Raw genomic sequence first — 11950 nt, forward strand, 5'->3', positions numbered from 1 at the left:
TGCATCTTTCCCTAAGGCCTTCAACAGCTCCAGCTCTGGCCCGTTGGTTGGCTCCAGTAACCACTTCCCCCCTGTACCCTTTTAGGCTTCCAGATGTTAACAGCTTCCCCTAAACTAGCCCTAGAGTACTACACCAGTCTCTCATAGGTTTTCCTTAATCCTGCTCACATCCCCATAAAAGATCCATTCTTTAAACTTCCTTGAGCCACCACTTTTGAGAGGATCGTGTGTTTCCTACCCAGATCCTGACAAATATGGGGAGCCCCCCGCTTAACTTCGGTTTCCTTGGCTGTTCACTCCACCTGCTCATTTGTACCACCTTAAGTCCTGACCACTTCACGTGCCTTTGGGGAGCCATTTCTGCTCTGATGGGAGCCTTCCAGGAATGCAAGCTGCTCAGGCACTCTGGCAAAGTCAAGGAGAAGTCTGTCTCCCCTCTGGGTCACTCCCTCACAAAGGTCCCAAGCAGGCCAGCTGGGTCCCAGGGCTCCCCACTCTCTATCCCAGGAACTGGGCTAGTTGTGTATCTGGGCTGGGCGGGGAGGTATTTGAGAGACAAAACCTCCTCTCCCAGGAGAGCCTTGGAGGGATAAGAATCTATTACTCTGTCCGTCTCACAGGGAAGGCCCCTCCTTTAACCAAGATGAGCTTTCTCCTTGGAGGCTTCTCATTCCTTAGGCAAACAGGCTCCTGGCAGGGTGTGCTACCTTGTTGCCAGACATGCCTAGACAGATCTAATTCTACTTAGACTTGAGCTGGGATCCTTTTGTACAAGGTTGAGAAGGTAGATTAGGACCTGGGAGAGGAAGGCCTCCAACACAACAAGTTTTAACCTAATATTCCAGGCAAGGATTCACTAAATGTATCTGAGATGGGGAGAGAGTTAGATAAAAAATTGTGAAGAGCTTAGTGTGTTGCCATCTCAGTGGCCATGTTCTTGCGCTCCCTCTAGCTGAAATATCACCTTACCAGAGAGGCCCCCTCAGGGAACTCTCCATCACCACACCTTGTTTTATTTCCAGCAGAGCATTTCTCATTCCCTGAAATCAGAGCTGTTTTCTTCTTTCTTCACCCATTCCATGAGGGCAGGGAGATATCTTTCTTAGTCAGTGCTATATTCCCAGGGCCTGGCTCATAGTAGACACTCAACAAATATGTGTTGAATTTGTTGATTGAGTAAATGAATTTGGCCCTATGAATGAATTTAGATGAGGAAGCCTGGAGAGGTCAAGGGAATTAGTTACCTGCTTAGGGCACACAACTCATCAGGGGCAAAGCTGGGACTGGAACCAGGGTATCTAACTAAATCCGCTATATCCCAGGGAGAGGAAGGAGTCGGGGGGATGGGTTAGCAGGAAGGGTGAGGAGAGGCTGATTTAGGAGCTGGGGTGGTGACAGTGAGATGTAAAAGGATGGGAAAGAGGGGACCTCTGGGAAGGTATTGTGATGTACTGGCCAGAGGTGAGGTGGGGAGAAGAGACAAGATCAAGGAAGGGAAAATGAAATGAATTGGGTGTCTCCTCTGTTCCACGTGGTGTGCCGGGTGTGATACCTGGGTGGTCTGATTTGCAACCTGTGTTATAGATACCATCATCCCCATGTTTATGAGCTAAGGAAATGGAGGCACAAGAGTTCAAATAAATTACCCTCTTTTGCCCACTTATCAAGTACCTGATGCCTAAGCTTGACCTCTTCCCCCCCTCCACATTGCCTCTTTGAACATAGGGTTAAACCTGAGAGTTTTCAAGATGCCACTGTGCATGGAGTCCACAGTCAGTTGGAAGAGGGCAACAAGACATAAGTGTTTATTCAGGGAAGGAGTAGGGAGCGCAGGTACGAGACCCTCATTTGCTTCAGAGGGGAAACTGAGGCACAATAAGGCAATAAGGAAAGAGCTTCTTCTGATAAAGGGAGAACAGCTAGATGTGGGAAGAGTGGAGACAGACGGAAGCTCCTCCAGAGGGTCTTCGTCAAGGCGCTATGGAGGGGCAGCACAGGGACACCAGAGTGGGCAGACCTTGGAGCCAGAGGTGACACAGATACCCTTTTCTTTTTCTGGACTCCAATCTAGGGAGAAGAAGCAGGAGCGGAGGTGGGTGGCACAGGAGGGGCTGAGTCCAGGCCAGACTAGGACTCAGTGTGAGCCCCTCTCCCCTGCCCCAGTTGGACCCTTTCCTTGCAGTGGGGTGCTCCTGGCTTTCTGCCTGCACCTGCACACAAACATGCCATGGCCCCTGCAGCCCAGATGTGCCAGGGCGGAACGAATTTGAAGTCCACTGCCCTTTGTCCCCATAGGTACACTCGTCCCTGTCAGACAGCAGCTCTGGGTTTGGGTTTGGAAAAGAAAGCTCACCGAGGCCCAGGATGCAGACTCTGCCCTCCACAGAGCCAGGTTCTGTTCAGGCCACAGGGCTGCAAAACGTGTTCTTTGTGCTGGGGATGCCTCCAGGGCAGGGTGTTGGAGGCGGCCCCCCAGTCCAGGGCTGGTGTCTGACCACCGATGCCAAGCAGCGGACTGGCTGCGGGTCGGGGGTTGAGGGAACCCTTAGAGGTTGTCACCAACCAGACCCTCGCTCCTGTCCTAAAGCTTTCCCTCTTGGCTTAGCTCAAACTTGCTCAAAAAGGCTTTCATAAACAACGCAAGTCTGAAAACTCGGGCGCTCTCCCCGCCCCTCCAGCCCTGGGGGCTTCGGGAGGGTCTGGGCAGCCTGCCAGCCCCGGGCTGCCCCCAGACTTGGGGATGGGGAGTGGGGAGGCGGTGCTGTTACCCTCTCCTTCCTGCTCGGTCTCCGGCCCAGAGTTTCCACAGGCCCCAGCCTCCCAGGCTCCCCACCCTGCTCTCCCGTAACCCTTTCCTCCGAGGGAAGGAGGGGCGCAGGTCTCTGTTCTCCAGGGAGGCCTGCGAGGCGGCAGGGTGGACAGGAGGAACGGAGAGAAAGGCCGGGTCCCCGAAACCATACCCCCTCTCCCCCCACCCGAGTGCCCCTCCTTCCCTTTCCCTCCCACTGGGGAAAGGGGAATGTGGAAGGAGATTAACTTTGACCCCCGGATTCTGGCTCTGGGCCCAAAACTCGAGTGGGAGGCAGAGGTTTCCAAGACCCTCCCCGCCCCCATCCCCGCCGCCTCCCTCCTCCTTCCGCGCCCCTTGAAGCTACCCAGCCGACTCAGCTAAAGTTCATCCTGGAGGGGCTGGCGCAGTGGTGAAGGGGAAAGGCTGGGGGCGGAGGGAGGGGAGCCCGACTGGTCCCACCCCCGGCTGTAACCCCTGGCAGGAAGAGATTGTAGCGGGAGCCGCCGCTGAAAGGCTCGGAGCGCTGGAGGAAGGGCGCCCGAGCCGCGGCGTGTGGGTCCGCGAGCCGGGAGGACCCGGCCCAAGGCCGGGGCGCGCCGCCGGGAGGAGGGGGCGTGGCTTAGGCGCCTTCGGCCGGGGGACCCCGGTGGCACTGTCGGCTCCCTCCTTCCTGGGGCGGGCGGGCCAGCCATGCTCCTGTCCGGGGGCGACCCTCCGGCGCAGGAATGGTTCATGGTGCAGACCAAGTCGAAGCCCCGGGTGCAGCGGCAGCGGCTGCAAGTGCAGCGCATCTTCAGGGTCAAGCTGAACGCTTTCCAGAGCCGCCCGGACACCCCCTACTTCTGGCTGCAGCTCGAGGGGCCCAGGGAGAACATGGGCAGAGCCAAGGTAAACAGCTTCTCCCCACCTATCGCTTCCAACCAGACCCTTCTCCCGCTCCTCGCCCTCCCCCCGCCCCCCCAGGGGTCCCCAGAGCTCCCCCGACCCGGATTCGGCAGTATGGCGGGCAGGTACTGGGCCATCCTCTTGCCTTTCCAGATCTGCAGCCTTGGGTCCTTCCCTCTGGTTCCTTCTTTCTTTTCTGCCCCACCCCTCTCCTGCGTGTCACTTCTGTCCCTCAAGTGCGCTGAGAGAGGCCCGGCGTCGTGTGTCCCCGTCCCCCCCACCGTGAGCCTTCCCTGGCCAGGGCCCCGCACTTACAGCCTGCTCCTCCATCTGGGGAGCAACTTAAGGTCCTGCATTTTTGTAGTCTGTGCAACATACCTCTTTGTTCTCCACCAAGAGCCTGGAAGGCCCAGGTCTTTCTGCCACTTTTTAAGTCTCCTTAAATCCTGGGCTGCCCCTTGGAGCCTCTCAGAGTGCTGGGACTGGAAGGGCCATTAAAGATGCTTCTAGGTTAATGCTGGCACTTTACAGATGAGGAATTGGGGGCTGGAGAGGGTAAGGGGCCTCCCTGAGCACTCAGGGTCGGGTAGGTGGGGCGTGGCAGGGGCTGGGACCAGAACCCAGGGCTCTGGGCTCCGCACCCCACACTCTTGATGCTCTAGGCAGCCTCTTGCAGGGGCTCAGAGGTGGGGCTGCAGCAGCCCTGGAAGGCAGCAGCCCTAGGGAATGGGTGGGAATCTGGGAGGAGGGCTGTGGGCTTTCAGATGAAAGGGCTTGCTGTGTGGGGCTGGACGCTGGACAGGCCAGGTCACAGTGTGCCTCTGTCGCATGTGCCCTGGCTTCTCTCATAAGCTTCTCCTCCGCTTGGGCCTCTCAGGTTCCCTCTGACTCCTCAGTCGTGGCCAAGGTCTCCCTCTTCCCCCAGATTCCCTAATCTTATCATTTCCTGGTAGGAATGCTACAGCCTCCCTCAGCCCCAGACCACCTGCTCCCCCATGCACCCACCCACCCCAACACACACCCCTTCCCTAGCTGGGTCTCTATCAATATCCTAATTTTGGTCAAGGCCATGGGTTGGGGAGGCCCAGAACACGCTGGCCAGTGGGCAGGCAGGCTGGAAAGTTCCTCCCTCAGCCCCTCTGTTGAGCTGCGTTGTCAGCAGTTTTTCCAGTTCTGACAGAGGTACTGGGGGGAGGGGAGGGGTTCCTGCCTGGAGAGCAGATGTGCAGGAACCCCTGAGATGGAGACTTTTCAGTAGCTGGCATAGGGTAGGTTAACAAGAGGAGTCTTTTGATTGTTTTGGGTTCTTAATCTTTTTTTTTTTAAGTAAGAGTGATTTTGTTTATTATTTATTTATTTATTTATTTATGGCCGCGTTGGGTCTTCGTTGCTGCACGCGGGCTTTCTCTAGTTGTGGCGAGCTGGGGCTGCTCTTCGTTGTGGTGCACGCACTTCTCACTGCAGTGGCTTCTCTTGTTGTGGAGCACGGGCTCCAGGCATGAGGACTTCAGTAGTTGTGGCACACAGGCTCAGTAGTTGTGGCTCACGGGCTCTAGAGCGCAGGCTCAATAGTTGTGGCGCACGGGCTTAGTTGCTCCGCGGCATGTGGGATCTTCCGGACCAGGGATTGAACCCATGTGCCCTGTGTAGGCAGGCGGATTCTTAACCACCGCACCACCAGGGAAGTCCCGGGTGCTTAATCTTTTTGTTAATTTGAAATACACCTGCTCACCCTTTTATGGGACTGGTGCTTTCTGAAGTGTCTAGCTCGCCTGTCCCCCACTTACATCCTCCATCAGCTTCTCCAGGCTTGGTTACTCCTGCTCCCACTGCTGGGCCCACCGGCTTTCCCTCACACCTCAGGCCCTGCTAGTGTAACCAGTGGCTTTCTCCATTCCCCCCATCTTTTTTTTTTTTTTTTTTCCGTACGTGGGCCTCTCACTGTTGTGGCCTCTCCCGTTGCGGAGCACAGGCTCCGGACGTGCAGGCTCAGCGGCCATGGCTCACAGGCCCAGCCGCTCTGCGGCATGTGGGATCCTCCTGGACTGGGGCACGAGCCCATGTCCCCTGCATCGGCAGGCGGACTCTCAACCACTGCGCCACCAGGGAAGCCCCATTCCCCCCATCTTATCATCTCTTTCCCCTCTGTCTTCCCCCGGGGAAAAGCATGATTTAAGATGGAAACAACATGAGGGGTTCTGGGTAACTCCCTCACTTATTGCACAGAATGAGCAGAAAGAAGAGATTTTTGGAGCTTTGGAGCAGGAGAGCAGGGAAGGTGGGGAGGATAAGGTTTTGTTCCAGAAGTTAGGAGATCTGGGTTCAATTTGCTGTCTCCAAGTTACTGCTGGGACAGAAGGTTGTGGTGGAGAGAGTTGGAGGTTGGGGTTTGCTACCTTCTAACTGGCTGACCTCGGTCAAATCATTGATCTTCTATTGAGCCCATTTCCTCATCTATAAAACAATATAATAATACCCACTTCATGGCAGAGTTGTGAGAGTCAATTGAAATAAGGCGTTCTTATGGACTTTCACAAATGTGGAGAGTTACAAAGTAGAGATATCAGTTATTGTTTCTGTAACTAGCCGTATAACTTAGAATGAGTTCTTTTCCCTCTCTGAATCTGGGTCTCCTTGTTTGCAAAGTGAGAAGCTTGGATTAAATGCTTTCTAAGGCCCAACAGTCTGATACAGGAAAATTTCCCATGTATAAGGATGTCTTGTGGTTTCCATGTGGAGGTGCTGTGGCTGACCCCGATCCCAGCTGTAGGGGCACAGAATCACACACCTGGATAATGGGCTAATATACGCAGGCCAGCTGGCAGAGAGGGCTCAGTGAGACTGGAGGTTGTAGGATGGGGAAGGGGTGATGGATGGGGGTGTCTTGTCTGTGAGGGGAGGAGGGGTCAAGAAGGATACAGGCTTCTCTGGAGAAGAGCCCGGGTGTTTTCTACATTATATGCACTGGTTTTCCAGGAAAAACTCTGTAGAACTCGGAAGTGCCTTTAAGTAGTTTTCTTGTGGTGGGATTTAAAAAATAATGAGGACATTGCTGGAAATCACATTCCTAGGCAGCAAAAAGAAACACTGGGGAGGCCTGGCCTTTCTGAGGTGAAATCAGCCTCACCTCAGAGTGGACAGGAGGATTGTTACTAATGATCAAAGTTGCCCAGAGACGAGCCCTGCTCAGCTCTTCTGTCCTCCTTGGCAACGATGTAAAGAAGGGTCCGGTGCAGAGAGGACAGGTGACAGCTTGATTCTCCCCTTTTTGGACATGATGGAGGGAGGGAGGTGATGGGGAGCCAGAAGTTTGGGTGGGGAGCTGTGGGACAGGGTGTGGTTTGCTGACTTTGGGCTTTGCTGTCAGGTGGAAGTTGATCTGTCCCTGGCCCACAATGACTGAGCAGTACCACGGAAGCTGGTAGTGGCCAGGGTTGTGCTGGAACCAACTCCTGCTGACCCATCGTTGAAAATTCAGGAAGTTTTTGAGCCAATGGAGTCCTGTTGGTAGTTTGAAATCAACCATGGAAGGAGTATTTACACCACAGAAATTGGCAAATGCTACAAATCGGGACTATTTCCCCCATAACTGGATGATTGTTAAACACTTACCAGCACATCTAATTGTGTTGTGGGCACCTAATCCTTCTCCTTTATTTTAAACTTAATTTTTCTTTTATCCAAATAATACATAATTTAAAAGTCCAATAATTTTTAAAAAGCTCACAGTATAACGCAGTGATTCCTTGCCCTGTCCCTGCCAACTCCCTCTTCAGTGCTCTTCCCAGTAGAAAATATCTGCTCTGGCATTTCTACACTTCCACATTCCTAAAAAAATATGTAGCTACTATATCTTTTGATTAATCAATTTTAGATATCTTTTTACTTCCTATTATTATAGATGAGGATTTATCTCCTTTATATTGCCATCCCTTTTTTCTTCCCAGTATAGTTATATTTCATTTTTCTGTTAAATCTGTATTTAGTATTTGCAACATTATGCCCTTGCAAATATCATTTGCATCTAAGTGTTTTACGTGTACTATGATTAGGTTTTCTCTCTTACTTTTCGATTTCCCTGAGGTAAAGAACTCAACTCCTTTCCAGTTTGCTTGTTTTCCTTTGTACCCATTGCTAATTCTTATAACTTTCAGTAGCTTCTCACTACAATTTTCTACAAGGACAATCTGTCGATTCAAGATGGTCTGTCAGTTCCAGATTTTTTTCCTGGGGGCAGCCTTCTTTCTGTCTGGTCAGGACTGCACAGCTGTCATCCTGAGACTCCTGTTTGCTGTCATTCTTGGCATCCTCTTGCCTTTTTTCCTTGTTAGATACCTCGTTTCCTGGACGCTGTGTCTTTGTCTTGAGTTGGTGGAGCACGTCCTTCATTAGCGTCACCAAGTTAGAAAGGTGGTGCCGAAACAAGCATGTTGATTCTGGAGTCCCACTCTCCCATCTGAACTAGTCGTCCTCCGTGCCTCCTAGAACAGTGCCTGACATGTAGTAGGTGCTCAGTAGTGTTTATTGAATGGATGAATACATTCTGAGATTTCTCTCCACAATCTTCCTGGAGATTGTCTTTGCTTTTTTTTTGTGTTGGGTCTCCTTTCTTGGTTTCTTTTCTTGATTTGCTGGAAAATGCTCTCTAGTAGCTTCCTGAGAAAGGTTTTATAGGAGGTAAACTCTTGGGGTTACATATATGCATATCTACATTGCATATCTGATGGTCACTTGATTGACAATTTGGCTGGTATCAAATTATACATGGAAAATTATTTTCCTTCAGAAATGAGAAGGCATTAATCCATTGACTTCTTGCTTTAGGGATATCTGAAGCTATTCTTGGTCCCTGGTCCTTTGTATGAGAAGTTTTTTTTCTCTCTGGAAGTTTGTAGTTTCCCCCACTGTTCTGAGGTGCCCCAGTGAGACCCCTCTGTGTGAGTATGTCTTCATCCATCGTCAGTTACTATTGCGGAGTCTCTGTATGGGCAGAATGAGTTTCTCTGCACTCAGCACTCACTGTAGACCTCACTACTGGCCTTCCTCTCTTCCTTCATGATTTTTATGGTACCCACACCCTCAGGTATGCTGATCAACCTCTGATCCTAAGACCTTGTCTTTTACTTTCTACAGAACAAACTCCAGTGTGTAGGGAGGTACTTGCTCAGCCTTTGTGTAGAGGGGTGGGTGGGCTCCCAGATCTCACTGCTCCTCAAACAACTTTATCTTAGTTCACCTTTTAAAAAATGTTCTCTTGCATTCCCAATTCCAGAGTTTCTTGGTGCTGCCATTTTTTTGGAGCTTTTTGAGTATTCTGCGGTGTAATTTGGGGTGGTTCTGGAAAGCAGACAATGTATAGCAACTGACTTATGAGAAAGGAGAATCCTAAGTCAGGATTGATCAAGTATAGAGCAGTAGTAAACTACTTGGTGGTATTGTTTTTATTTAACTTACAAGTTGATAAATGACTTGCGGGACATTGGGCAACATATTTTAACAAATGATCATTCTTCTGTGCTTATTTTGTTCCTGCCTCTCCTCTATTTTTTCTCCTCTTGGAGAAAAAGGTCTGGATGGGCTTTAAGCAGGAAAATTGCTCCAGATATTTTCTGGTTGTAAATGCCTGTTGTTTCCATATCGGTTTTTGCTCTAAAGTATAGACAGCATCCTGGTTAAGACCCCAGACTTTGGAGTCAGAGTGCCTAAGTGTCCCAGCCTACTACCTGTGTGACCTCGGACATGTGCCCTTCCTTGCTCACCTAAAATGGGGATAATAGTAATTTCCTTTTAGGGCTGAGAGAGGAATCAATGAGCTGATGTATGTAAAGAGCCTGGCACATAGTAAGTATTCAATAAATAGCAGTTCAGATTTATTATTTTCAAAATTATCTCATTTCCAATATATCTTTTTGTTTAAAAATATGGACGGTTAATGGAACAATGAATATTTTAAGGTCTTTGCAGAAGGAGAAAGAAAACACCCACCGTCTTCTTCCCGAGCACATCTCTTCATTTTTACACATTGTTTTCATGTAGTTAGAACGTGGGGTGCATGGGGTGGGGGAGTTTGTTCAGGTCTATGAGAGTCATTCCACCTGGTCAGATTCACCCTTGCCAGGCAGTGCAGACCAGCTGAGGTTCTGGGTGGAGGGGGTTGGCTCGGGATGTCTATCAGAGTTTGAGCTGATTTTGGACTGACTGAAAAGGGGTTAGACATGGGCCTAAGTGCCTGGGTGTACCTTAGGCCCTTTGGGGAAGGTGTTGGAGGTCCATAGCCTGGCCACGTGGCAGAGCTAAGCTTAGGCCTGAGTAGGGAAGGATGGTCTGGGTACTGAGCAGAGGGGCCAGAGCAGTCTTTGGGCTGGCTGCTGGAGATCCAAAATGGAGCATTTGTTCCATAATGGAACTGTCTTGGGGAAGCGGGAGGAGGGATGACTGTCACTGACACAGGCATGAGGAGGGACTTGAGGGCTGATACAGTCATCAAGCGTTGGCTGATTAAGAGGGAGTGCCCATGGTTCCTTGGAACTCATGGGGTCATGCTGGTGGAACTCAGCCATAGAGTGGAGGAACCCAACCTCTTCTGTCCCAGTGACAGCTAAAGACTGAGCGTGTGAGCCCTGGAAACACAAGGACCTGGTGCCCAGATGGCCAGAGGCTTCCCTTCTGGTTCAGCCATTGTGCGTATCTGTGGGGATCCCCTGGATACTGGCCCAGCGACTTACCTTTTCCTCTGTCCCCTCCGGGCAGCAGTTACCATGGTTACAGGTACAGGTTGTGCTGGAGACCTTCTGCAGGGGGATTAACCAGAATCTCAGTGGATTACCCTGGAGTCACTGTGTAGTCAGCCCAAGGATGTGGAAAGAGCTCTGCTTTCAGAGTCAGATGGATGTGGGCTGTGGTCCTTACCCGGTCACCCACTAGCTGTGTGTCCTTGGGTCAGCGATAGAGCCCTTCTGAGCCTGCAAAGTGGGAATAGGCTGTGCCAGGCATAAGCTAAGCACTTCTTTTGTATTATCTCACTGAAGCTTCATAATAGCCTAATGAGGTTGGAACCATTATCCCCACTTTACAGATGAGGAAATGTAGGCATAAGGACGGTAGATAACCTGCTCCAGGTCACATAAGCTCCTGGCACATGGAGGGTACTCAGTAATGTGCCATCCCCCTCCCCCCAGCTATTTCACAATTCTAGAACGCCAGGGTAGGACCTTAGGAGTATCTAATTTAATCCACCATTTTATAGGTGAGGAGACTGAGGCCCTGAGAAGATGACAAATTTCCCACAGTAACCTTAACCTACTGAGGTCAGGTTGGAACTAGAACCAGGGCCCTTGACTCCAAGCCCAGGTGCTCGCCCTCCCTCCGCCCCGTCCCCCCCATCTGTCAGAGCTCCCTGGAAAGAGATGAGTGTGTGAGGAGTCAGGACCAGGGAGAGAGTGTTGGGCCGGGGGTGTCATTTGGCTTATGGTGGGCAGGGGCAGGGCATGTGCTTGTGAGGGGAGTGAGTGCCAGTGGCAGGCCCATAACGACTGGCTTCCTTTGTGCTCTCCCCACTGGCTTCAGGAGTATCTGAAGGGCCTGTGCAGCCCGGAGCTGTGGAAAGAGGTCCGCTACCCGGCGGCCCTGCACTGCGCCTTCCTTGGGGCCCAGGGCCTCTTCCTGGACTGCCTGTGCTGGAGCACGCTGGCCTACCTGGTGCCTGGCCCGCCGGGCTCCCTGATGGTGGGCGGGCTGACCGAGTCTTTCATCATGACCCAGAACTGGCTGGAGGAGCTGGTAGGGCGGCTGCGCTGGGGCCCTGCCCCTCTGCTCACCCCCCGGGGCATCTGGGAAGCCGAGGTGACCCGGGCTTTTGGGGCTCTGGTCTGGATCCGTGGTGACCAGTATGCAGGGGACCTGCTGCAGCTGCCCGCAGCAGTCCAGGAACTGCTGCTGAGCCTGGTGCGGGATGCTGCGGGCAAGGAGGACATCATCCAGTGGCTCGGCTGCATTGGCACCTCCGACTCCCGCTCGGACCCCGAGCTCCTGATCGGCCCAACCCACCAGCAGAAGGAAGGTCCAGCCATGGTGTCCATGGGAGATGGTCCTGGGCCTTTTCTGGAGATGGGGAGCCCAGAAAATTCCAAGAGGTTAACCAGCCTAGGAGCCATGGGGCCCCTCATCCCAGGCCAGAACACTCAGCTGGAGACAGCAAACCAGCTGGTACGGTAAGTTCTGGAGAATCCGTTTGGCTTCTCTGCCCAATCCCAGGGAAAGAGTTTGGGACCTAAC

At 52.1% G+C, this 11950-nt stretch overlaps 1 protein-coding gene across 1 annotated transcript in view; it reads left to right on the forward strand.

Moving 5' to 3' along the window:
* The first annotated feature begins 3481 nt into the window (after nucleotides 1–3481).
* Nucleotides 3482–11950, forward strand: part of NYNRIN (NYN domain and retroviral integrase containing) — an 18599-nt gene continuing 10130 nt past the window's right edge. Inside the window, exons 1-2 of the mRNA XM_007447904.1 lie at nucleotides 3482–3679; nucleotides 11243–11886. Of these exons, the coding sequence (XP_007447966.1) occupies nucleotides 3482–3679; nucleotides 11243–11886 (842 nt within the window). The remainder of the gene's footprint in view (nucleotides 3680–11242; nucleotides 11887–11950) is intronic.

Source organism: Lipotes vexillifer, unplaced genomic scaffold (genome assembly GCF_000442215.2).
Source record: "Lipotes vexillifer unplaced genomic scaffold, Lipotes_vexillifer_v1.1 scaffold558, whole genome shotgun sequence".
NCBI lineage: Eukaryota > Metazoa > Chordata > Mammalia > Artiodactyla > Lipotidae > Lipotes > Lipotes vexillifer.